General features: G+C 31.5%; 2 protein-coding genes and 1 pseudogene across 7 annotated transcripts; all 3 read left to right on the top strand.

The window, feature by feature from the left end:
* Positions 1–85: 85 nt before the first annotated feature.
* On the top strand, positions 86–5530 carry LOC108453513 (oxysterol-binding protein-related protein 3C). Its single transcript, XM_017751652.2, has 10 exons — positions 86–463; positions 1788–1881; positions 2109–2225; positions 2308–2380; positions 2467–2585; positions 2789–2910; positions 3026–3202; positions 3642–3786; positions 4185–4363; positions 5074–5530. Exons 1-10 carry the CDS (start codon positions 366–368, stop codon positions 5318–5320), a joined length of 1371 nt encoding a protein of 456 aa, XP_017607141.1. The 5' UTR covers positions 86–365; the 3' UTR covers positions 5321–5530.
* Positions 5531–10802: 5272 nt separating this feature from the next.
* LOC108453412 (telomere repeat-binding protein 5-like) lies at positions 10803–17189 on the top strand. 6 transcript variants are annotated; one of them, XM_053028077.1, is made up of 11 exons: positions 10873–11312; positions 11471–11576; positions 12661–12857; positions 12968–13802; positions 13919–14125; positions 14223–14285; positions 14389–14468; positions 14823–15064; positions 15558–15860; positions 16105–16168; positions 16743–17189. In XM_053028077.1, the coding sequence occupies exons 3-11, from the start codon at positions 12777–12779 to the stop codon at positions 16962–16964; spliced, it is 2097 nt and encodes a 698-aa protein (XP_052884037.1). In that variant the 5' UTR covers positions 10873–11312; positions 11471–11576; positions 12661–12776; the 3' UTR covers positions 16965–17189. The 6 variants fall into 6 exon arrangements, with proteins under 6 accessions (XP_017606987.1, XP_017606988.1, XP_052884037.1 ...); XM_053028075.1 differs by having other exon boundaries at positions 10873–11335; XM_053028076.1 differs by lacking the exons at positions 10873–11312; positions 11471–11576 and adding exons at positions 12104–12164; positions 12285–12355.
* A 1499-nt stretch (positions 17190–18688) lies between these two features.
* On the top strand, positions 18689–20995 carry LOC108452542 (scarecrow-like protein 14; annotated as a pseudogene).
* Positions 20996–25589: the final 4594 nt, after the last annotated feature.

Genomic DNA, 25589 nt, shown 5'->3' with positions numbered 1-25589 from the left:
ATCCCCATTCAGGAGGCGTGAAGCACAAACGCCAGTTTGACTTTGACCCAAAATTCAAATATATTTCATCTCGGATTCTCCACGAAGAGCGTGAGATTTTACTACATCATCCCATAAAAAATATCATAAAATAAAAAAAGAAAGATAGTATTTATAAAATACCGCCTTTGAAACCCCCCTTATCGGACTAAAATTACAGAGCCTACCCTCCTCTTCTTCTTCTTCACTCTAAAATATTTTATCAATTCTCAAAACCCGATTTCCCTTTCTCTATTCGTCCCTTTGCTTCGATTCGCTGAACAAATAACGATTCAATTGAGCTTTTAAGTTGAATTATTGAACAATTTTAAAAAGGAATTTACAATATGGGAAGTCCAAAGAAAGATCAGAATAAAGGGTTTTTCTCAGCGATGACCTCGGGTTTATCTTTGTTTGGCAACGCCATGCACAGATCTGTCAACGGGTAAATTCCCTTTTTCTACTTAGGACGTTTTTCTTTTTCCCTTCATTGAATTGGATGAGATTGTTCAATTAAGTATCAACTCCATAATTGATTGTTCGAATTACACGATGTTTTTTAAAAAAAAAATCAAATTTTGTTCCAGGATTTGTTAGTTTGGGTGATTTGACATTTTTTTTATTTGGTTCATTATTTAATTGCAATGTACATCGTTTTTTAAACTAAAATAACGCGGTTCGTCTGGAAATAGTTTGCCAAAAACTTGTGGGTTTCTTTGGCAATTAATATGGTGTTGTTTTAGTTCATTTGAATGCATAAAATTCCAAATTAAATAGTTTGAATTTAATTTTGCTCTTTTTTAACAAAAAGTTGTTTAAAATTGAACAACAAAAGAGTTGGTTTTGCACTTGATTTCATGTTTACGATTCTTCCTTGACTCTTTTGCTTTTTTTACTTGTATGCAATGCAATGGTTATTGAAATCTACTTTTTACTTGTTTCATACAATATTCTTCAGCTCAATTCTACTTCTTTTTCTTTAGGGAAGTCAATCCAGTTATGTAATCATTTCTTTTTTTAAACAAGAGGGCTATGTCAAATATTATATACTATCAACTTGAAGTATTTGATTTCCTAGTTTTGTTTATTTACGTGTCTAGAGGGAATATCTATTGATTTTACAGGTTTGTATTTCTTAAATTTTGTCTGTAAATTGTGTCCTTTGCAGGTCCCCCCCCCCCCCCCCCAAACTTCACTTTTCCTAGCGTCCTCCTGTTTGGGGAAACTCAGTCTGTTTCTTGCGTGTTTTTTTTCTTTTTTTTTTCATTTCCCCCCTTCTTAGTGTAGCCTTTCAAATAGGACGCCTAAAGGTTGTTAAAGGAAGTCATGGTTGATTACTGCTTAGGAAACTTAGATGGTTTCTGGGCAAGTTGTCAAAAATTCTCACTAATCAAAAGCTTCATCTGGGCTATTAAGAGCGCTGATTGAATAAATCTTTTCAGTTTCTATGTATGCTTAGGTGTAGAAGCTTCAGTTAGTAATATACTGCCTCTTGTGTTTGGAAACTTCATAATTCATATTATAGTTTAATCGTAAAGCATGCTTTTGTGGACTTCATGAGAAAGGTGATCAGATCGTCCATTTGGTTTATTTTATAACTTTAGAAGTGTCTTGCACAATTTATTTGCTTACCTCTTGTCATTGTGAATTATAGGAATAATTGGTATGCTTTGATTCCTTTTACCTTTTAGTTTCAATTCTAATGAAGTTTCTTATTTGCCTGTTATGAAGGAGGCATTATATGTTTTTCTTTTTACCATGGCTTTCAGGTTACTTGGTTATGAAGGGGTAGAAGTCATAAATCCAGAAGGAGGAAAAGAAGATGCTGAGGAGGAAGCTCATAGAGGAAGATGGAAGCAGGAGGTATGCATCTTTAACCGTGTTATTTAGATCTCTCTTTTATAGACCAATTCAACAGATGCTCTTGTTTTTGCTTTGCTCTCTCTATCTCTGGGAACTTTTAAGAATAGTTAATTGTACTTGTAACCTTTTCTTACGGGCGATGGAGATCAAGAGAGACATTCGTTAATTTCACTAGTTTTAGAAGCTGATAATTTGACAACTCTTTTCTTTATTATTATTATTATTAGGAGCGAGAGAGCTACTGGAAAATGATGCACAAATATATAGGTTCAGATGTTACATCAATGGTGACTCTTCCTGTCCTCATATTTGAACCAATGACTATGCTTCAAAAAATTGCTGAGGTTTGTTTAACTTTGCAGAGGTTTGTTACTTGGTATGCAGTATTTTTCTTTTTCAATATGTGATATTCCAGGCCTTTTACAGTTGATGGAATACTCCTACTTATTGGACCAAGCAGACGAATGTGAGGACCCCTATCTCCGGCTGGTATACGCCTGTGAGTATGCTTTATTAATTTTAATTAATTAATGAGGTAAGTACTAGTTTTAGTTTCCAACTAATGGAATTCCTGATCCTGTACAGCATCATGGGCTATATCTGTGTACCATGCCTACCAACGTACATGGAAACCTTTTAATCCTATTATTGGGGAAACATATGAGATGGTTAATCATGGAGGGATTACATTCATTTCTGAACAGGTTACTTTCGAGTTATTTGATTATTTTAAGCATGCTTTCTTTCTTTTTTTAATGTTTCTGGTCGCTACTTAGTGCCTAGCGGTTCCTATGCCTTCCTCTCCACTCTCTTTCTTGTTCCAAAAGCAACACTGGATCACATATGTTCAGTTTTATCAGTTTGAGCTCATCCAAAGTTTTCTTTATTTATTATATTATCATTTCAGGTCAGTCATCATCCTCCAATGAGTGCTGGGCATGCTGAAAATGAACATTTTACTTATGATGTCACATCAAAGTTAAAGACAAAATTTTTAGGAAATTCTCTTGATGTTTATCCAGTTGGAAGGTAATACTTGTGCTGTTATCTGTAACCTATCTTTTCACCTTATGTCTTCTTGTTTTTCTGGTATAATGGTTAATGTCTATTGCAAGGTAATACTCATGTCTGTTATTCTTTGCAGAACACGTGTTACTCTTAAAAGAGATGGGGTCGTTTTAGATTTGGTGCCTCCTCCTACAAAGGTTAACAATCTGATTTTTGGACGAACTTGGGTTGATTCACCAGGAGAGATGATCATGACGAATTTGACTACTGGGGACAAAGTTGTGCTTTATTTTCAACCATGTGGCTGGTTTGGGTATTGTTAACAACTTGATACTATCTTTTAGACTAGTTTAAGCATATGCTCTTTTTTTATAAGCAGTGTACTTTCACATGGAACTGAAGGTAATAGCATTATTATATCTGGGATTTTCTAAAATGAGTGCCCTGAGATGAAATTTGATTTGAAGGTTTGACTTGCACCACGTTGTGTTCCGGTGTCATCCACTCTTGTACTCTCTGTCTCGGATGAGGCTTCTACGTGTGCAAAATTGCACTCTTAATTTATTTATTCGTGCAATTCATGCCAGTCAGATACGTACATTTTATATAATTGATTGGTCCATTTCCCCCTAAATCTATTTCTACAATTATATGTGTTTCTGGTATGCTCACTTTTACATCAGTTGCATCTGGCTACTGATTACTGTCGAACTGGAGGTTGATTTATGGTCTATGGCATTATTTCATTGCAGAGCTGGTCGTTATGAAGTGGATGGTTATGTTTATAATGCTGCTGAGGAACCTAAAATATTGATGACAGGGAAGTGGAATGAGTCAATGAGTTATCAGCCATGTGATATGGAAGGAGAACCTCTTCAGGGCACAGAATTGAAAGAGGTTCTTTCTTAGACCTTCCTTACCATACAATAGTGGCCATCTGCTTTATTTAACCTATTCTTTACAGTGTGGAATGGGTGCATCTTTTTATTCTCCTAGGTAATTATGCATTGTGACATCAGGTTTTAATTTTCCTCTGTAAATATCTATGGTGATGGCTGGCTATCTTATATATTGTATAAATCCTTGAAATACTTCTTGATGCATTTCATGTTTAATGTTTGGTTGGCTGGCTTTTTGTTTTGTCAAAGCCTTTGAGTCTTCATGCATTTACCTTAATGTTATAAATGCGAAATTCAACCCTGATAATTTTACCCTACATTAAATCTCATCAAGAGAGTCGTGACCAGTGAACTAATTGTATTTATGACTTCTTTATTATTATTTTTGGTCTGTAGGTGTGGCATGTTGCTGATACTCCAAAAAACGACAAATTCCAGTTTACATATTTTGCACACAAAATAAATAGCTTTGACACTGCCCCTAAGAAGTTGCTAGCATCAGACTCTCGTCTCCGGCCTGATAGATTTGCACTTGAGAAGGGTGATTTATCCAAGGCCGGTTCTGAGAAGAGCAGGTCTCTCTTCTCTTCTCTCTCTCTCTCTCTCTCTCTCTCTCTCTCACTCTCTCTCTCTCTTTCACACACACACACACGAAAAAAAAAAAAAAAAGACGCTTAACAGTTTTTTGCATACATCGAAAATGTCAACTTCTGAAATGGAATTGAAGGGTTTGTAGCAATTAGTACATGTCTCCGTCTTGCTTCATTTAATGAAATACCAGAAACTAGATCTTAGTCTATAACCATGCACTATTCTTATCTAATCTCACATTGTCAATGCCATTTAAAATACGAACCTGGCACCCTATGGTGATGCAACAATACTTGCAGGTATACTTTTGATGTCAATACCTTGATCAACAGATGCATAAGCTTCCTTAAGGGTTGTAGTTCTGAGAATTTTGTAAGATGAACTCTCCATCTGGATTGACCATCCACAAATGTTCAAAGCAAAATAAATATAGGAGGGGCTCTTCAACAGGAAGTTGCTTTCTTTGTACCTTGATCAGGAAGAAATGAAAATAGTGAATGCAGTGGAAGATATTAAACTTTATTCTTTATTTTCTCTTCAGACCCTTCTATTAATTCCTTGTATGGTTAAATTAAAAAGAAATGCTATAGATCATTGAATTACGTATTTAGAATGTTTACTTGCCTCTCATAGTGTTCAGAACATCAAATCTTACAATGTCAAGATAATTTGTACCTTTTGCTAATTTTTACAGGTTGGAAGAGAGGCAGAGAGCGGAAAAGAGGACACGAGAAGGCAAGGGACATCAGTTTACTCCTAGATGGTTTGATTTGACAGATGAAATCTCAGCCACGCCATGGGGTGACCTGGAAATCTATAGTTTCAATGGCAAATACACTGAGCATCGGGCTACTGTAGATAGCTCAGACAGCATTGATGAGGTTGACATGGCTTCAATCGAGTTCAACCCATGGCAGTATGGTAACTTGTCAACTGAATAGGTATTGGTGTTTTAATGTATACTTCTAAAACTTCGCAGTTAGTAACCGTTTGGTGTTATATGCTAGAAGCAATATGTTGTTGGCATGCGTGCAGTGTACCGCATTCCATAATCCCATCATAATCACCCCTGGGGAAATTTGAAACTGTTTCAGAACACTTTTTCATCACTTCTCTTCCAAATTTCTCAAGAAACTTGTGTTTTTCATAAACATAGCGGATGACAGCATATGACTAGCATTAGAATAGATGGATAGAAAGGATATGCTCTTTTGCTGGGTTCTACTTTCCGAGATGATCCGGGTAACTGTCTTGGAAATTTCATGGCAATCTTGCAGATTTAAATTTCTGTACATATTTACAATCATGGGGTATATCTACCAGATGGCATTTTGAAGTATTTATAGTTCCTACTCGCTGGGATTGTGTTGTTTGCTTTAGTAATTGACATGATGATAAAGCAACTTTAGTCATAACTTGGCTTTTTGCATGGTTGTTTTCGTCGATGTGCCCAAACCATGTACAAAAAAAAATGCATGCTGGAATTTGCCATTATCCAGGATTTGATTCTAAACTCGTAAGCTTGTATAGGTTCATATGTTGGTGGGTTTTGTTATACTGTTGTTATTTTGTACCATCTTGAGGAGATCCAATTAATATGCACACTTTTCTTGTTCATCTGGTCATCATCCAAAATAATTTTGCATCCAACGTTGCCTTTGACCCCAAAACCACACCCGATAGCTCTGACCATTTTTAAGGTTTTCCATTGCAGTTTAATCGACTAAGTTGCGTCCCATTTTTTCAACATTTTTTTTTTAATTTTGCCTTTCACTAAAGGTGTTAGTTAAACCGCTTAAAGTTGATCCAAATCCTAGCATATCAAATAATAATATAACAAATAAATAAGTAAAAGTGTACCCAAATAATATATATAACAAATAAATAAAGAATTGCACTATAGAGGAAGTTGTTAAATATATGTCCTAGTGAAGTTTAAAATTTGGGTTGTTTCTCAATTTTGTAATTCCTTGGAGATTAGAGTTTAGTCACAAGAAAAGATAATTGATGATTGGAACAAGTAACAACCCATTAGCCTCCAAACCTATTCACTAATTGGTTCGTTACTTTTACAGATTCCCAATTTGCTTTGAATTTTGTGGAGCTTTCGTTTTCTTCTTTCCAATTTCGATTAGCTTTTCTTGGAGCGAATGGAAAGAAAAGTAGGTTTTTTTTTCAAAAAAAAAAATACCTTGGATTCTAAAAGTGATTATATTTCTTTAGTTTTGACATTTGAGTTTCAAATGAATTATTAGTATTTTAAGAGTGATTATTAGGTGGGATGAATTACCAAAGCTAAATCTGGGATCCTTACCATCTAATTACATCAAAATTAATTAAAGTTTTTTTAATTTCCGTAGATTATGTAATGTTAGGAAGTGTATGGTGAAAGTTGAAATGAAACAGAATTGGTCATCTAATCAAACCTCACACCATTTTCATTGACCATCAATATTCCATCAGCTTTGGTCATTGCTTTTACGTCAAGAAATGCCACACTTGCTTCCAAATTCTTCTTCTCTCATATCTCTATCTTTATATATAACCCCCTTTTTTTATGCCCTTCTCTCTCTCTCTATATATATATTCAGCAGCTTGTCGTCTTACATGCTGCCATTCAGCATACTCATCAAGTAAACAACACAACTTTTGCCAAGGGTTTTAATAATATTTCAATATTAAAAGAAGGTTGCTAAGTTGAGTAAAAAAGCGGGTCCGTTCAAGTGTAATTCAATTTTTCTATGTTAATGAAATTTTATTTGTGTTGGTAAAATCTTATCAATTGTCACATAATATTAGATATAATATTTGAAATTATTATTTTAAATAAAATTAATTACTCCATTTAACTTTTTAATCCAAATTTGACTTTAATAATTAAATTAATATAAGCAAAATTTTTAAAACCAAAAGAGTAAAGTATTTATTAATGTCACCTCATCAAGTTTATCACAATTCTCAGAAAGGAAAATAAGCAAAATGTGTTAAGTGTTAAATAATAATATCCAATCTGCATGTATAATTTTATATTTGAAGCAGTGATTAGAGTTTTAATTTAACACTTAAATATCATAAATTTAAATTGTATCATCTTCCCACTCTTTTAATATAGTAATGATTAAAAAATGACAAAAATTAAATATGTTAATGCTTTTATTAGTATAATACATTTCTTTTTTTAACATTGTAATAATATTGATTATAATTATAAAATAATTTATATGTATTTAATTAATAATAATGTAATATATAGATATATGGGTTCATTATATTTAATTTAAAAAGCACATTTAATTAATTTATATTTTTATAAAAGATTTATTACATTATTTAAAACAATATTTTGATTTAATATTATTATTTATAGTGTAAGTGTAAATTATGTGAGTATTCTTTGACCATTGTGGTATGTATAAATGTATCAAAAATTGTAATGATAACACGATATTCTTTTCTTTATTTTGCCAAAACCTTGCAATATAATATATATATATATATATATATACATTATAGAGTAGATCATAAATCGTGAATAAATTGACACTTATTTACAGGATAAGTGTGAATTTAAAGTATAAGTTGTATATAAATAATAGATGTTGTTATATAAAAATAATATATAAATAACTTTAAACTATAATCTTTAACATAATAAATTTTGAGAAATTTATTTATAATGTAAGTGTGAATTATGTGAATACTATCTAATCGTTAAGTATTTGAAATAGAGACTAATACACACCAAAAAATATAATGTAAACACATTTAGATAGATATATACTTGTTTTATTAAATTCAACAAAAATGCATCGTTGTTCTAGAGTAACGAAAATTTGTATAAGAAAAATATTTAAAAAGTCGAACCGTTTATAAAAATGTAAATATAGATAAAATTGAAACATATTATTTTAATCATAATCCGGCTGATTCATCTGGACATACACATACAAATACAAACGAATAGCTGCTTCTATCTTGTGCTTAAGAATATGTGCTTTATTATCATAATGAACAACTAATATATACACTTTTAAAGATAGACTTATCATGGCATTGTCACATGAATTGTTTTTAATAATGTGGATTTAAACTAATTTTATTATTCAATTTTTTTTATATTTTATTAAGTTAAAAGTCATAGATTCATATAATACAAAATTTAATTATGAAATTACTCTAATACCTTTTTATATATAAATTAAATTAATTTTTATGTTTTATATAATAAATCATAACAAAAGTTAGAATCCCAAACATTGCAACTAAAATACCAATTACTTTTTATCTAAATTGCGACCATTGTTCTTTTCTCCTCCATTCTAATAGTTTTACATGTTCCACAAGGAAAACAATTACAGGACAACAAGTATTGCCATTCAAATCTCTTGCCTTGTAGTGACAACACGAATTTTGTCCTCAACTAATAAAAAGTAAACAAGTTACTCATAAATGTTTTTAGTAAGGTTCAATTTGGTAACAATTTTTATATTGAGATTAATTTTTTTATTTGTTTAAGTCAATTCACGAATTTAGTAATAGTATTCATATTGGGTTTTGAATTTTTTATTATCTAAGTTAATTTTAAATTTGACAATTGTTCTTATGTTGAAGCCTATACTTGATAATTGTTTCTACATCGGGATCTAAACTTTAGAGTTTTCAATGAAATATCAATGAGTAATTTGGATAAGAAAAAGTTTAGACTTCAACGTGGGATGATTGTTAAGTTTATGAAATAATTTGGATAAAAAATTTCAAACCATAATATAAAAGTAATTGCTAAATTTAAAGACTAATTTTAAAAAATATTTTAATTTTAATATAAAATAATTATCAAATTCAATGCGAAAACTCTTTTATTAATATATTAAATTCATCTAATTAATTATTAAAAAATAAATCCATGAATAAAACATTTAATTTATGGAAGGCATGCATAAAGGTGTAAGGAAAAATTTTCTTAGTTTAATTGGTTACACCTACTACATCCTTTGTAGCTCTATGAAATAAAGAAAGAAAAAGTAAATCATTTTTATTTTAATCACATTTCCTAATTAATCGCTCTTTCTGCACGTCCCACCAAGTGTCCTCCCATAGCTCTCTCCTAAATTGTTTTTTTTTTTTCGTTATTCAATAAATTTTTTTTTAGGGTCCATAAGTGGTGTAGGACCCGCCACGATTTCCCCAACCCTTATCCTCGAATTTAACGGACGCTCCCCCTGCCTTTTCGGATTCCGCAAGTAAACCACGCCGTCAACGTTGAAATTTGACGGAATTAAAAAAATTAAGAACAAAAAAAAAAAAAAACCCAGCCACAACGTTGTTGATAACGTGGACTAAAAAGCGACCAATGATAGCCTCCCATTTACCACGTAGGATTATTGTGCATTTTCCGACCTGGCATTTGGCTTTTGTTTTAAAAAAAAGACATATCTCAAATTTATTTTTTAAGAAGTTAGATAACGTTTTTTTTCTTTTTCTTTTTAAATAGTTAGGTAACATTTTTCATGTTAATGCATTAAGTATTAGATTAATATTTATTACATTAAGCGTATATTTTTAAAATTTTACAAGTAAACTTAAATAATTGTCATTGTCTCATATTTTATTATATTTTATAGAATATTTGTTATTATATTAAAGTTAGTGTAGAGTTTAAAATTTTAATATATACAAAATATTTTTAAAAATCCTAATGTATACAAAATATTTTTTCTTATATTTATGTTTAAATTTTAATATATTATAATATTTGTTTATTTTTATGGAATTACTTACTGTATTTATGATAAGTAAAAAAATATAATATAAAACGTATACCTAACTTATTAGAATTGATTTTAGAAAAATATTTGGTAAATTTTAATGAAATTTAAAATTCCAAATGTATATAAACTATAATAATTTTTTTAAAAATATATAAAATAAATAGGATACCAGTAAATTTACAATTCTATTTGTGGTACTAAAAAATATAATACCAATATACCAAATATTGAGGCTTATTTTAATACTTAAAAAATCATTAAAGGAAGGAATAAATAAATGTGTTCCCAAAAACAAAGAAGAAATATATGGTCTAGATCTGTTACGCACGTGATGATTAGCTTCTTCATCGTCTTCCTTTTACTATTCCACGTCCACAAGAATCTGATAAGGGAAAAAGAGAATATTCTTATAAATATATATTTTTCTATTTTAAGTTGTATTTTTCCTACGATGTTAAATTACATCAATTTAGTTACGAATTTTATTAACACAGTAAAATTTAGTGCTAAAAATGCAGAACATCATATTATTTTTAAAATTTAAATATGATATTATTTATTATAATAAAATTATTGTAGATTTTTAGAGCCAAAAGTTTTTCAAATTCTGGATAATAATATTATTATATATTAACTTTACTAAGAAACAAAACCTAAGTGGACATGACAATGGCTTACCAAACAGCAATTATCAAAACCCCAATCCCCAAAATTATACTATAAATACTAAATATAAAATAAATCACTCTCTGTGTCACCCGTCGGTTTTCTCGATGCTGCAACTATTCCATAGCCGCATGATTTAAGTTTGATACACCTGTCGAAATCTTAGAGGATTAAAACACTGGTGGGGTCATCCAATAACGAAGAACCGGTCTTTAGGTGGTTCCTTCATACCGGTTATAACCGGTGAAGTTCATGGTGACTACCGATAGGTCCGGTAACTAGGGGTCAATGGTATAAGGCCTGGGGTTTAAGCAAAAATTGAGTGGTTTTCAGAGGGTTTAGGCGATCAGAGGGGGGAAAAAAGAACGCAAATTGTTTTGTTTTTGGTGAGAAAAATAAACTGACATTTCAAGAGAAAATTCCAGATGGCTTCTGCTTGATAAGCACAGAGAAGATTTCCCTTCTGTTTTCTGGGGAAAATATGGGGTAGAAAATGGAAGTGAGTATTTTTATTCTCGTCTGGTAAGAGAATTTTCATTTTGGTTAGTTGTTTCTGCGATCTTAAGTTTGGTTTCGAGTTTCATTTTTTGAGCGAAAAGTTCATAGCTTATAGGTGAGAAAATAATTTATTTTTCCTGATTATCTTTCCCCCGAAAGTTCTCGGGTTTGTTCTGTTTGGCCGCCTAGAAACGGTGAGAAAGTGGAAGGGAAAATTCGATTTTGGCTGGTAATGCGAGGAGAAAGTTGCTAAATGACCCCAAAGGTTTAATATTTTTAAGCTTACAACTTTTAAGCATTCAAATGTCCGTTCTTTTCCTCCTCTGTTTTTCGTTTTCTTTTGAAAATTCTTAAAATTTTGCCACTTTTTAACGATAAATTCTTCTTTCGTCGATAATTTTGGGTCATAACGCATTCGATCTGCGATTTTGGAGACAACCTATTGGAAAAGCCGAAGAGATGATCAAAGAATTTTTTTTTCTCAGTTTTTTTTTTGTCTTATATTTTGGTTTTACAAGAAAGATCTTTTCTTCAGGGTTCTAGATCTTCTTAAAACCAAAATTTATCGAACTTACCAAGAATTTCCATTTTCTAGCGTTGAAGCCTGATTTAGTTATTTGGGGCTCAATCTGATCTCTCGGGGTTTTGTTGTGGTTTAAGGGTTTTCCTTTTTAACAAAAAAATTGCTAATTTCTCTTTACTTTCTTCTTCATCTCTCTTCTCAATTTGGAAAATTTAGATGTTTTGAAAAAATAATTGAAAAGAAAACTTTTCTTCAAATGTCTCCATCTGTTCTCTTTCCTTTTCGACGTTTTTTTTAAGTCGGCAAGTTTATTAGTTTGATCCATCTAAGGTTTGATGCAAAAGCTTGTGTTTGAATTTTATTTTATTTTTAAGTATAAAGAGTTTCATTGAAGGCCACCTGGAGATGGAGGGTTGACTGCTGAGTATGGAATTTTCCATTTCTTATCAGATCATGTGGATCTTTTTGAAGCTTACCGACACCCAGAAAGTTTGGTTGGAGTTGGAGGCCTGAATTCCCATGTAAAATTTGAAAATAACCAGTAAAAGCTTAAAAGTCATAAGCACAGTTTTAATCTGTAATTACTTTTTATTAGTTAGAGGGTTTCCCCGTCTTTGGCAGCGGCATATGATTTCTACTTTGCTATATGTTTTTACTTTTTATTATGTTTATTTTCTTATAGGAGTGCAATTTTCTGTTCTTTTGATTTCTTTTGTCATGTCTTGAATTTCAAATCCTGTTGTCCAATTATTTCTTAAATGGTAGTAATTTTTTATTTGTTAATTATATGTCTTTTAGACTAACTCTTACATTAATCTCTTATCAGGGTCCAATCATCTGAGTTTAGTCGAGACATTGATTGATATAATCACATATACTTTCAATCTCTTGGAAATTGATTCATTGCTTATAATGTGTTCGATGTGGTTCCATCTTTGAGACATGGTGTTGCAGAAGAGGTTAGACTATGGATTCAATGGCTATCAGGTGCCCGCTATTCCTCGAGCAACCAGATCAGCTAGGGTAATATATTTTAGTATGATGGTGTTGTATTTCATATTTACTCCATTTCCATGTTCTGTTTGGGAAAATGCTGATCTATTTTAAATTACTACTTTTACTTATTTTTATAGAAAAGGGTTCCATTTAGAAAGAGAGTTGAAGGCAACCAAACTAGTGCATTTGATTTACTGGCCACTGTAGCTGGGACGTTATTGCTAGATAAAGAAAGTTCTCCTGCTTCTAATAACTCATGGAATGCTGAAGATCAGTCTGCAGTTGAAAAAAATAATGTAAAAGAGGAAAGGCAGGATGGAGATCAGTCATTGAAGCTAGAAACTTGCAATGTTTCTGAACTTGTTCCCCAAACTAATGACCCAAATTATAGTTCTAGGGAATCCCGTAGCCTACAAAATGGCAACCAATTTGGAGTTACTTCTGCCTTAACAACTTCTGAGTGCTTTGAAAGACTCGATTCTCAGAAGTTGATAAATGGAAAAATCAAGAATGAAATGGGAAGTTTGGCTTGTAAGGTAGAGACAGGTCCATTTGTGTCTAGGACACCTGGTGATTGTGTTGAACCAGTTTCTGAAAATAAAGTGTTGACGGATGAGGAACTGGATAGAACTAATAAGGCTTCAACTGGGGAAGTGGCTGATAAATGCCCCTTGGAGGATCCACTTGTCTTGGATGGTAAACCCCCTGCTGTAGTTAGCTCAGACAGTAGTATTAAGGCACCTTCATTTGGGGAACACGACCCCTTTATTTCCTTTCCCGTACAGCAGTATGATGTAAATGTAGTTAGTAGAGATGATGATGAAAAATCTTCAGGGTGTACTCACCCTAGCCCCATAAGAGAACCATTTAGGTCAACCCCTCGGATTGGAGACCGAAGAATTAGGAAGATACTGGCTTCTAGATACTGGAAAGTGGCTCTGAGATCAAAGAATGCAACATATTCCAATTATGGTATGTGGCTTCTTGTAATCAAAATCATTGCAATTTTGAGTATATTGTCTGGATGCCATTCATCAGATATTGACAAGTATGTAATTTTTAATTAAATGGATATCTTGATCCTTCAGATGAGAATTTGAAGTCGGGTTACTGCAATAGGAGCACTTATAAACGCCTAAGGTCTGGAAGGAACTTCCCCTTCAAAAAAAGAAAGTTTTTACACTATACCTCAGAGTCAAACTCAGATGGAGGAACCATCAGTGAGGGCATTTCTGATTTACCTGAGAAGAATATCAATGGAAAAGCTTCCATTCTATATTCAAAGATGCATGGAGGTGAGTTGTGTACTTTTCATCTGTCACTATTGTTCTCTTTTCTTGGTGTTTATTGCTAACATCAGTATTACGCATATTGGTTCTAAACCTTTTGCAGTCACTGGAGAGTCATCTTCACTAGCAGACCAACGCAAATCATTCAACTCTAGGGATCCTCATGGTATGAAAGCCTTTGATGGAGCTATCCATATGTATCTTTTCACTTGATTGGTGTCTGGCATACAAAGAGGTTCTTACATCAAGATATCTTTCCTTTTACTCAGTGAAGCTCAGGATCAAATCTTTCAGGGTACCAGAATTATTTATTGAAATTCCAGAATCTGCAACTGTTGGCTCTTTGAAGGTATAATGATCTCAGAGTCTGATTATTGTGGTAAAACATTTGGCCGCTGTTCCATAATTTGACACAGAATGCATTCAGATACTTTTGGCATTTAATTTTTTGTATGCTGTTAGTGAAGCTATTATGGATTTTACTTACTACAATTCTGCTTCATTTGGACCTTGAAAAATTATGTCTGTTCTATTTGTTTCATTATCAGCATGCATTTTATGTCCTTCTGAGAGCAGCATATATCTTCAGTCCATGATGAATACTTTGGGTAGTATCTTTTTTAAATTATAATTCCAGTGACTTGTCTCATCTACTGGCTGGCTTCATCACTACATTCCTTCTGATGATGTGAAATACCTGTAGAGGACTGTTAAGGAGGCAGTAACAGCGATACTTGGAGGTGGATTGTGTGTTGGTGTACTGCTTCAAGGAAAGAAGGTTAGGGATGATAATAAAACTCTGCTGCAGACGGGAATTTCTCGTGATAATCAGATGGATGCTCTAGGTTTTAGCCTGGAGCCTAACCCATCACATGCTTCCCCTTCTTTATGCCCTGGAGGTTCTCCCTTAACACTTCCCCATGACATACCTCTACCTCTAGCTAGGTAATAAAAATAGTTTTACAAGTTTGGCAGATATCTACTCATGATGGTTTAAATAAGGGTCTTATTTCGTTGTTTTCTAGAGTTAAAACATATAGAAAAGAACAGTCATTTCTAATTAGGTAGTTTCTTTCTATTTTTGGAAAAAGGGGAAAACGTTGCTATTACTTGCAACTATGGGAATCTTGGTATTCTAGATTAACTTTGTTCTCCTGAATACAGCCTTGGAGAGGAGGCTAACTTTTTGTCTGATAACAGTATTCTCATTCATGAGGCTGCATGGTTTAAATGCATGGAGCTTGTCAGTCCTGGAAAGTTGTAGCATGAGTATCCCATGGTTCATGTAATTAAAAATGCCTAGGTTTTACATGTTAGAATTGAAGGTTCTTATGCATATCTCTCTTAAATACTCTTGAGCCTTGACCGTCAGATCAAATAAGAGTTATTTTGGTTATTGTGCAGATTCAGTTTATGATTTAATACTGTTTCTTGCTAGGTATCTGGCAAATCCTGGTTTAGTTAATCAGGTTACTTGTCATCCCTCAACTGAGCCTTGCATACCCAATGCGGGCAACTTTATTGAGAGCAACAATGATTGTACAGCTGACATGTTTGACAAAAGCACAACTGAATCTAAAGCATTGGTAGCTGTACCAGCAATGAGCGTGGAAACATTAGCAGTTCCCGTTCATAAGAAATCCAAGCAATCTGAAGTTGCGCAGCGAAGAATTCGTCGACCTTTCTCTATTGCTGAAGTTGAAGCCTTGGTTCAGGCCGTTGAGAAACTTGGAACTGGAAGGTATGTTTGAACTAAATGAAGAAACTATGAGGGGCTGTTGAACTGTGGCTGTGTCTTTGAAATTTGATTCAGCTTGATACCCAATCCGAACTTTGCATGAATGCTTGCTCTATGGAAAACTATGTACTAAGAACTCAGAAGATACTGTTTTCTTGTCACACCATACTTTACTATCAGGAATATACTGTATGTAACTTAGAAACTGGTTTCTTTGCCACTCACTCTATACTTTATTAATATGCAGGTGGCGTGATGTTAAACTAAGAGCTTTTGATAATGCGAAGCATCGCACTTATGTTGATTTGAAGGTAAGTCAAAACTCTACTTTCTTTTCATAAAGCAACTGCAAAACTCTTATGTTCTTATTTTGGGCTAATCTCTTTACCTGCTGATAATTCTGCTTCTCTCTTTCATATTTTCTTGTATGTTATATTTTGATCCCGTTATAAGGTCCTTTGTTTGTTTCTTAAAGGGTTTTGTTTAAACCCCTTCTTTTTAAAATTTAAAAGGTCTGGTTTATGGCTTGGACCCACCAGTGTACGTAGTTTGATTTGTTTCGGGCACATAGTTGTTTGTACAACAGGTTGATTGGTGGTTTATATGAGCTCTTACAAACTTTGTAGCTTTATCTGTAAGATCACTACAAGGAATCTTTTGAATCTTAATCTTGCATGATTTCTCCCAATAAATATGTGTTTATATAGATGTATGATTGTACATGAATAATACACGGTTACTCGGCTAGTTGGAAATTTCTGCTGCTTTTGGTATTTCAGTTGGAAAAGGGGAACAAACAGCATGAGTTGTTCCTTTGTAGTCTGTTGATTGGTAGATCAAAAGCATTTTCATGTGGTTGTGATGGTATTCAATGGGATCGTGCAGGATAAGTGGAAAACACTACTGCACACTGCAAGAATATCCCTGCAGCAAAGGCGGGGAGAGCCGGTACCCCAAGAACTCTTGGACAGGGTTCTAAACGCCCACACCTACTGGTCTCAGCAGCAAGCCAAGCAGCAGCAGCTGCCAGAGAGCTGCCTTCCCCATTATAACTCTACAATGATAGGTAGTGGCCGATGTGATGATGACGAAAATATCTTAGGTTGATTATGGGTTTAGGATTTTTTATTATTATTAATTTCCTGTATGTTTATTATGATTATGTAAAAAATAATAGGTATGACAAGGATGAAATAGAAGTACCAAGAAATCTATGTAATATTTTATGGTCTGCTCTTAGCATGTGATTATTCTCTTGGAACAAAAATATTTGGCCCTTCTGTGAATGGTTGATTAAATAAAGGCTTGCTGACTGTATTAAACTTCACATAATCATTTCCCATTCATGTTATTTGGCTTACACATGATGTATAGCGTGCTGTAAAATGAAAACCGAGAAAGAATTGTGATTTGAATTTTATTTTTAAAAAATGATTATGCATTATTTTAGAAAGAAAATTAATTGAAGAAGTGAATATAATATAAAATAAATTATGGATTCACTTGGCATCTACTATTTGTTAGGCTAAGGTCATTAATATTACATTGTGGCATTTTCAGGCATTTATTCTCCTAGTGGTAGCATTTATTAACACTTGCAATGTCAGCCTCAGTCTCTTTCACAAAAAGCTATTTATACATTATTTGAGTTTGAAATTTTCAAAAAGCGAAAATAATGAAGACAAAACAAGATTCCTACTCCTTCGACTTAATTGAAATTGGGCTGGCTTTCTTTTCTTTTATTTTCCGAGTCTTTAAAATGTCTCATCTTGAAAAGTAGATGAATGTCAAATGATTTGTTCCAAGGGAAAATATTTGTGGACTAGATTTTAGATGGGGGTCTTAAATGAAATTCTACCATTGTTTATTTATGGATCATTTGGATCACAATTTCGTGTTAATTAAGAAGTATCATTGGTTTGACTTGATAATGAACAGGGTAAAAGTTTCACTTTTATATAATTTGGTACATAAAAAAAAAAAAAAAAGAGAGAGAGAGAGTATATGTAATAAAACCTGGGAAATTGTGCAATGTTTGATAGACAAATTTAAAAAACATATATGGCATTGGACAAGCAAAAACATACATATTATTACCTTCAATGAAAAAAGAGAATAAATCAAAATTTGGATTTTTTTTTTAAACCTTTTCAGCTAGACTTGGATTATTTTTTAATTCAATAAACCCAAACAGACTAGAATTGAGGTCCTAGCACTATAAGCCCATTGTCAAACCATAGTGTCGGCCTAAGGCTTTTCAAAGCACCAATATACTTAATAAATGTACATGTTCAAATGATTTATAAGCCAAGGTATGAGTATATTTTACTTTTAATGAGTAGTAAGTCAAATTTTTTATTCTAAATAACATCCACTTATAATATTAATTATTGCAATTATTACTGTTGTTGGAGACAAGAAATGATGAGAAACTCTGTTTGAAAACTATTGGTTAACATGAATCCTATAATTAATTAGTTTGAATGATGTCTCCCCCCACAATAATTTTGTTTTTCTTTCTTTTTTGGTGGCTATTTATGTAGCTATAAACTATATTATCTTGGTTAAGGAAAATGATAAATCATTATACTTTTGTAACTGAAAACATTACAATGATTAAGAAAATTAAATTAATTACTACAAGAGATGTTTGTATTTGATTTTATGTGCACCTTTATTCGATAAGATTGTGTCCCCATCAACATATTTGATTTTTTTTGTCATGAATGAATATGATAAACAATTAGAATCAGTGGTAGTCAGATTTATGAGATGGAAAAATTATCTTTTCAATTAAATAAAGAGCTCTGCAAACTCAGGTGTACGTCATATAATACATCAGAGACAGATGAGACTGGTTCACTTTTTCTGGCTCAATTAACCTAGCAATACCTTTCTCTTTTATCAGCATACATATAGAAACATAATATAATATTCAATGATGGAGTCTTTCTGTGGTGTAGACAATGATTTTAGGTAGCTTTCAAAGTAGAAATTTATTACATTTTTTTTTTTTGCTTCTTTAATAACTCCATTGAATGTCGTCTCTCCAGCTTTGTTGTTACCAGGCGGCTAAAGGTTTGGTCCTACCTTGGGACTTTCAAAAACGGTTCAACATATTCATTATTGTAATTGCCCTGGGTCGACATTTTCATTCAACAATGGCTGAGAATCCTGTTAATGGGTCCAATTGTAGGGTGGATCCTGGTTCAGCAAAATCAAACAACCATCCTGGTTCCAACTCAGAGGGAAATTGTCCATACGGTAATGAAAACGCCTACTGCTCCTACGCTGTGTTAAACTACATAAACGATGTGCTTATGGAAGAAGATGTAGTGTTGACCCTGCATGTTGCAGGGTTATTTAGCTCTCCAAGCTGCGGAGAAAGCTTTCCATGATGTTCTAACTCAGAAGTATCCCTCTTCACCTCCTCATTTCCATCACAATTTACAAGTCCCAAACAAATCAACCTGGAATAATGATCCACACGACGACTTTGATTCGTTGGAAGAAAGGAGGAAAAACAAGCATTTAGCAATGGCCGTAGAAGGTTTGTCTGAAGAACACATGTTCGACGAGGTTTTCCTTGTTAAGACTGGGAATGGTGTGTCCATGTCATGTCCTCTTTATGAAGCATATCAGAATAGAACAGCCAACAGCAAGTTGGAAGATAATGGAGGGGTGAAAAGAAATAATAGTAAAAGAATACCTGCAAAGAAACAAGTCGGCAATGGAAAGGAAATGGTGGATTTTGGGAGTCTCCTAACTCAATGCGCACAAGCTGTTGCCGTCTATGACCAAAGAGCTGCAACTGAGCTACTTGGTAAGATCAGGTACTATTCTTCGCCCTATGGTGATGGAACTGAGAGGTTGGCTCATACGTTGCCAAGGGTCTCGAAATACGCTTAAATGGTACCAGGGCGCCTTTCACCCAAATTCCATCCAATACTACATTGGCCGCTGATGTCTTAAAATCCCACATTTTATATGTTTCAGTATGCCCTTTCGGGAGGATATCAAATTTGTTTTCAAATCGAAACATTGCAAAGCTAGCAGAGAAAGCAACCACGGTCCATGTTATTGATTTCGCCATTGCCTATGGTTTTCAATGGCCTTGCCTTATTCACCGTCTCTCAACAAGGTCCGGCGGGCCTCCTAAGCTTCGCATTACGGGGATTGATTTTCCCCAACCTGGTTTCCGTCCTGCAGAAAGAATTGAAGCAATAGGTCGTCGTTTAAGAAGGTGTTGTGAGAATGTTAATGTCCCATTCGAGTTCAATGCCATAGCAAAAAGATGGGAAACCATCCGAGCGGAGGAGCTAAATATCGAAAGAGAAGAGTTGCTCGTCGTTAACTGTATGTAGAGGCTAAGGCACCTTCCTGATGATTCAGTTATGTTGAACAGTCCAAGGAACATGGTTTTAAAGCTGATCAAGAGATTGGATCCAGATCTTTTCATCCAGGGAGTTGTTAATGGGAATTACAACTTCCCGTTCTTTATCAATCGATTTCGAGAGGCATTCTTCCACTTCTCAGCAATGTTTGACATCCTGGAGGCCAATGTAGGCGGTGAAGATCCAGATAGATTGCTTCTTGAAAAAGAAACTTTTGGAAGGGATGCCATTAATGTTATAGCATATGAAGGGATGGACAGAATTAACAGACCAGAAAAATACAAGCAGTGGCAGTTGAGGAACCAGAAAGCTGGTTTCAGGCAGCTTCCATTAGAGCAGAATATATTGAATAGGGCAAGGACAGTGTTGAAATCGGACTACCACAAGGATTTTGATATTGAGGTGGATGGCCAGTGGATGCTTCAAGGCTGGAAAGGGAGAGTTATCCATGCACTTTCTTGCTGGAAACCTGTCAAGGACTAATCTGCTTGCATATACATCAAACTGAAATAACTCAGTATCCGAAGTTTAATCTAAACTTTTAGGACAAGTAAAAGAACATGGCATGCCACAATCTTGAGAATAGGCCTTGTTTCTCTATGACTCCTGGAATGTAACTCAAGCACATGATTCAAAATAGCTGGGGCTGTAATGTAGCAGTCTTCATGTAACCTATACTTGTGCAGATTACATCTTTCTGATAGGAAAGGGAACTTCAGATCAGTTCAATACAAATAAAGCAAATCTTTCACTCTTCAATAACATACCATTCTTATTCCCTAACGTATAATATAATAATAAGAAAATCCCCAAGTTATATATGCATTACTCATCAGCAGTAAACTTTTAAATGTATGGACGCATCAACGACTCTCAAAGAAGGTAATATCTTTTTATCATTAACAATGTATATTGTAATAATAAGAAAATCCCAAAGTTGTAGTAGTGGGACTAAATGATATTATAATAACAAAAGTCTGGGCTTGGTCAGGTAATGCAAGAGAAAGTTGCATTTCAGGTAGGATGCCATGAATCTAGCCTATAAATACAACAGATCAATTTTGTCTGTTTTCTTTATATTTGGATATATTATAGGCTGTTTGAATTGTTTCTTAGTAAAAATGATGTGTTGAATTTTATAAATGTACTTATGTTCTTTTATCAAAAGTTAAAAAGCAGTTAAATATTAAATTGATACATCAACTTTAGTTTAATGTGTGATTTGATGTACGAACTTTGATTTGGTATAATTATACACGTGAAACTTAAATTATGAACTATATGTATACATAAAACTTTAATTTTGATTCAATTGTATACATTTAAAGAAATGAATATTTATTTATTTTTAAATTAGATTGATATAATTGTTTGTAGATGCAATATATTAACGTAAAATGATGTTAATTCGATAATATTATTAGTGATTTGTGAAAATTGAATTAAATCAAAATTTTATATATAAAATTACGCAAAATCAAAGTTCATGTACAACATTGCACGTTAGATTTTGATGTTTATCCCAAAATTAAATGCTAAATTTTATAATAAAAAAGTTTTGAAAAATAGATAATTTATTTCTATTATAGCTTTTTTATATTAAGTGATAATCATTCTATTCAATAATTTTTGTTTTTGTTTTGAAATATTTAAATTAAATGAAATTTTATTATGATTATGAAATAAATTAAAAAGAAATATTTTTCGATGATTGTATAGGCATATCCAAAATTAAGATTCTTGACCTAACCTAAATGAGTGAAAATGCAAAGCTAGATGAGCTAATTTTCCTTGCTTGGAGGCTATAAACAAACATTAATGCATCTCCTTATCAGCATGAAAGCAGAGTCGAATGCAAATTTGTTTTGTTGCTGCTGCTTTCTGTATTGAGTCTTTAATTAGACGTGAACCCTTTTTTTTAATTTCAAAGAAAGCATGGATTTGTGAATGAGATTCATTGAATCGGATTTGGATTTCATTCATTTTATTCTTTCCCTTTTTGAACTTTGACCCAAATCATACCAACGTCAAAACTACAGTGCCTCATCCATTGTACATGGTTGAAACTTAATTTTATAAATAGCGGACAATCACCATTAGCTAACTTCATCAACTTTAATCATGCCATTTAGATTCTAACATAAATCCATCTTTTTCGAAATTAAATATTAAATATTTATTTTTTTATTTAATTTAATTTAAAAGTTAAAGTATACTTGAGTACCATTTTAATTTTTAATTACTTCTTTTATCAAAATAGAATGATATATTTATATATTTTATTTTTAGTGAGACTGTTAATAGTTTCCAGCTATAATTGTGCTAGAAAAATATTAATATAAATATTATTATATATATTAAAATTAATATTATTTCTAAAAGTGTACTTTGATAATTATTTTGTGTGGGTCGGGTTTTTCCTAAAACTTGATTTGACTAATTGAAAAATTACATTTTATTCAACTCAACCTTTTAGAAAAGAATCAACTCTATCAAATTGGATCCAATGAAAACTTATTGAGTCCAAGTCTTTTATCATCCTCAAGCAAGTCTGTGATTGATAAACTGAAAAGTAAATATTGAAATAAGCACTAAACATTATAAGTACCGAATTTATATTATAAAAACTTTTTGACATAAGCAATTAATTTGTCTGATAATAGTAAATTTTGATTTTAAAAATTCATTATTTCATAATTTTAATATTTTTAATATGATGTTATTTATTTTATTTTGAATAGTTTAGATAAAAGATAAATATTATAATTTAAATATTTTATATTAAAAGAGGAAATAGCTTATTTTAAAAATATTTTTTTAAAAATAAAAACAATTTAATATTTTTCAAGATTAAATGATAAGTAATTATTTACTTATCACATTTAATATTTTTATAAAATATATATTAAATAAAAGTTAATATTGTTAGGAAACACAATTTTATTGAAGATAAAACTTTTTTAAAGACTTTTCAAACATGTGCTTCTAGTGTACTTGAGCACAGAGAATCATTGGCGGATTGAAATCTGTGGGTGTTTTTTTATGCAAATTCTTCTTAACCTAGCCATTAATTTTCTCTGACAATAATACGATTAGCGCAACTCAAATTCAATTCACTCGCAAATAGATATTTTAATTATCAAGGCAGTACATGGAATCTGCTCACTCGAATTTTTAATACATTCATATTCAAATTAATATCTATATAAATACATTAATTTTAAATTTTTGATGATGTGTTATTTGAAATCAATAATTAAATATAAATCAATAAATCAATATGTGTTCATGCAATAAGTCTGAATTAGAAAATTTTGACTATATTATCAAAGTTTGAAAAATAAAATATTTAAAAATTGAAAATATTAATATATAATATTAATATTTGATCAACTAATATATAATATAATTAAATGAAAAATTATTACAAAACTAATGTTTCTTTTTGTTATTTTTCTATTTGCAAGTATTTGTATCATAAGGATAAAATATGTCAACTACAAAATAAACACAAATACAAGATTTAAAATAATTATATTGAGAATAATAATTTAAAAATAAAAATGTTAAATTTTAATCAATATTCAATAAATTCAACCTTGTAAAGATAATCCATCTTAATTTATGCAAGGTTTTGAGTTAATACCATTTATTACCCAATCAAAATGTCATACAAAATTAACATTCCAAAATAATTATATATAAAAAAAGTAAATCTCGTTTAAAATTTTAATCTATTACAAATAAAGTCAAATATTAAAATTTTTAAAGATTAATTAATAAAGCTTGAAAAGAAACAAATGTTATTATCAAATTAAGAAGACCCAATATTAATTATTTTATTTTGTAAAAAATTAATTTATTTTTATACAAATTATTTTTCAATTAATTGATCGCTTTCATAAATTATTGTTTTAAATTTGGTGGGGTCAACAGATAGAGCCATTTTCTATTAGGCTCGGCCATGGGAATATTGCCATTATGTTTTATGATATTTGGTGGGGTCAATGGATATCACAATTTTCTACTAATTGAGCGAAATGCCCTTTTCCAAATACTGAATCGTGAAGGGACCCTCCCTCTGCTTCAAGTTCCAGACAATGGGAAGCATTCGCTTCTGGTGATGGTCCACAATTGCGTTTGCTAATTGTATTATATGAATTTGATGAGGTAAATATATTATTATATGTATAATTTTATTTTAATATTTTATTTATTAAAAATTAATTAATAGATTAATGATTTTATTTTTGTTAAGATTAAAATTTTAAAAGTGGAAAATATATAGAGATTTAGAATGATTTAGTTGAAGAATATGGACTAAATCTATAACTATACACATAGTACATGAATAATAATTAAATTTAATCAAATAGATTTTAACAGCTGCTGTTTGGGTCAAGACTAACATTTCAAAACTAGAAAAGGATAAAGACTAAAATTGATCAAATTAAAGTATAGGGATTGAATCTACAACTTTTGTAAAATACGGTGACTAAAAACAAAATTTAACCATTCATTTATATATCTATTTTATTTTAAAATTTTATTGTGATTTACTAAATATTTCTTTCATATAAATGATGCATGTCAAATTTGATATAAATTAAGAGTTTTTAATCATTTAATTTTATATAAAAGAACTTTCAACTATTCAATAAATATTAATATATATACTATTTTAGATCGATATGAGATTTGGCTCTACTCCATTACTTTTCATCCATTAATATCCATTGCATGTTTAGTCATCAGTGTTGTTTGAATTTGACCGGACCAACCGATCAGATTGATTAGATTTGTAATCGATAAGGGTATCATTCCAAAGAGTGGCTTTGAACCGGTTAGATCACAGGCCGATTGAACCAGATTTTTTTTAAAAAAAAATTAATAGTTTTTAATTGAACTGATCAACTGGCGGCTTGATCTGGTTTAAAAATCATTATTAATCATCAGTCATGAGTTAATTTTTATGTTTAATATATGCGCCTTACATGGTCCTATACATTCTATTAGATATTAATGAACGAAAAAGTAATGAAATAGACCTTAATCTACTGATATGATAGAGATATCGGATCAAATCAAAATTTATATGTATGAAAAATATAATTATATCTATAAATTAAATTATGAATCATTAAAATATTAATTATGTAAAAATATACGAAATAATATAAAACTATCCTAATTTAATAGAGGTTAAGATGGATGTCTCCTTTTTCATAATAATATTATTTATATTCGAATGGTTTTAATAAAGTTAGGCATTTATTTTAACAGTTTAATTATTACCGGAAATTGTCTGTATTTCTTGCATGAAAAATATCTGTAATTG

Source organism: Gossypium arboreum, chromosome 5 (genome assembly GCF_025698485.1).
Source record: "Gossypium arboreum isolate Shixiya-1 chromosome 5, ASM2569848v2, whole genome shotgun sequence".
NCBI classification, from domain to species: domain Eukaryota; kingdom Viridiplantae; phylum Streptophyta; class Magnoliopsida; order Malvales; family Malvaceae; genus Gossypium; species Gossypium arboreum.
Note: the sequence above shows the minus strand (reverse complement) of the source record. Positions and strands in the feature narration are given on the sequence as shown.

Bases quoted from the DNA above. Each gene is read 5' to 3' on its own strand.
- LOC108453412 (XM_017751498.2), top strand. From the start codon at position 12,777: ATGGTGTTGCAGAAGAGGTTAGACTATGGATTCAATGGCTATCAGGTG. The intron at 12,858-12,967 runs GTAATATATTTT...TTATTTTTATAG, and splicing joins GAGCAACCAGATCAGCTAGG to AAAAGGGTTCCATTTAGAAA. The intron at 15,065-15,557 runs GTAATAAAAATA...GTTTCTTGCTAG, and splicing joins ATACCTCTACCTCTAGCTAG to GTATCTGGCAAATCCTGGTT.
- LOC108453513 (XM_017751652.2), top strand. From the start codon at position 366: ATGGGAAGTCCAAAGAAAGATCAGAATAAAGGGTTTTTCTCAGCGATG. The intron at 2,381-2,466 runs GTGAGTATGCTT...GATCCTGTACAG, and splicing joins TCTCCGGCTGGTATACGCCT to CATCATGGGCTATATCTGTG. The intron at 2,586-2,788 runs GTTACTTTCGAG...TTATCATTTCAG, and splicing joins TTACATTCATTTCTGAACAG to GTCAGTCATCATCCTCCAAT.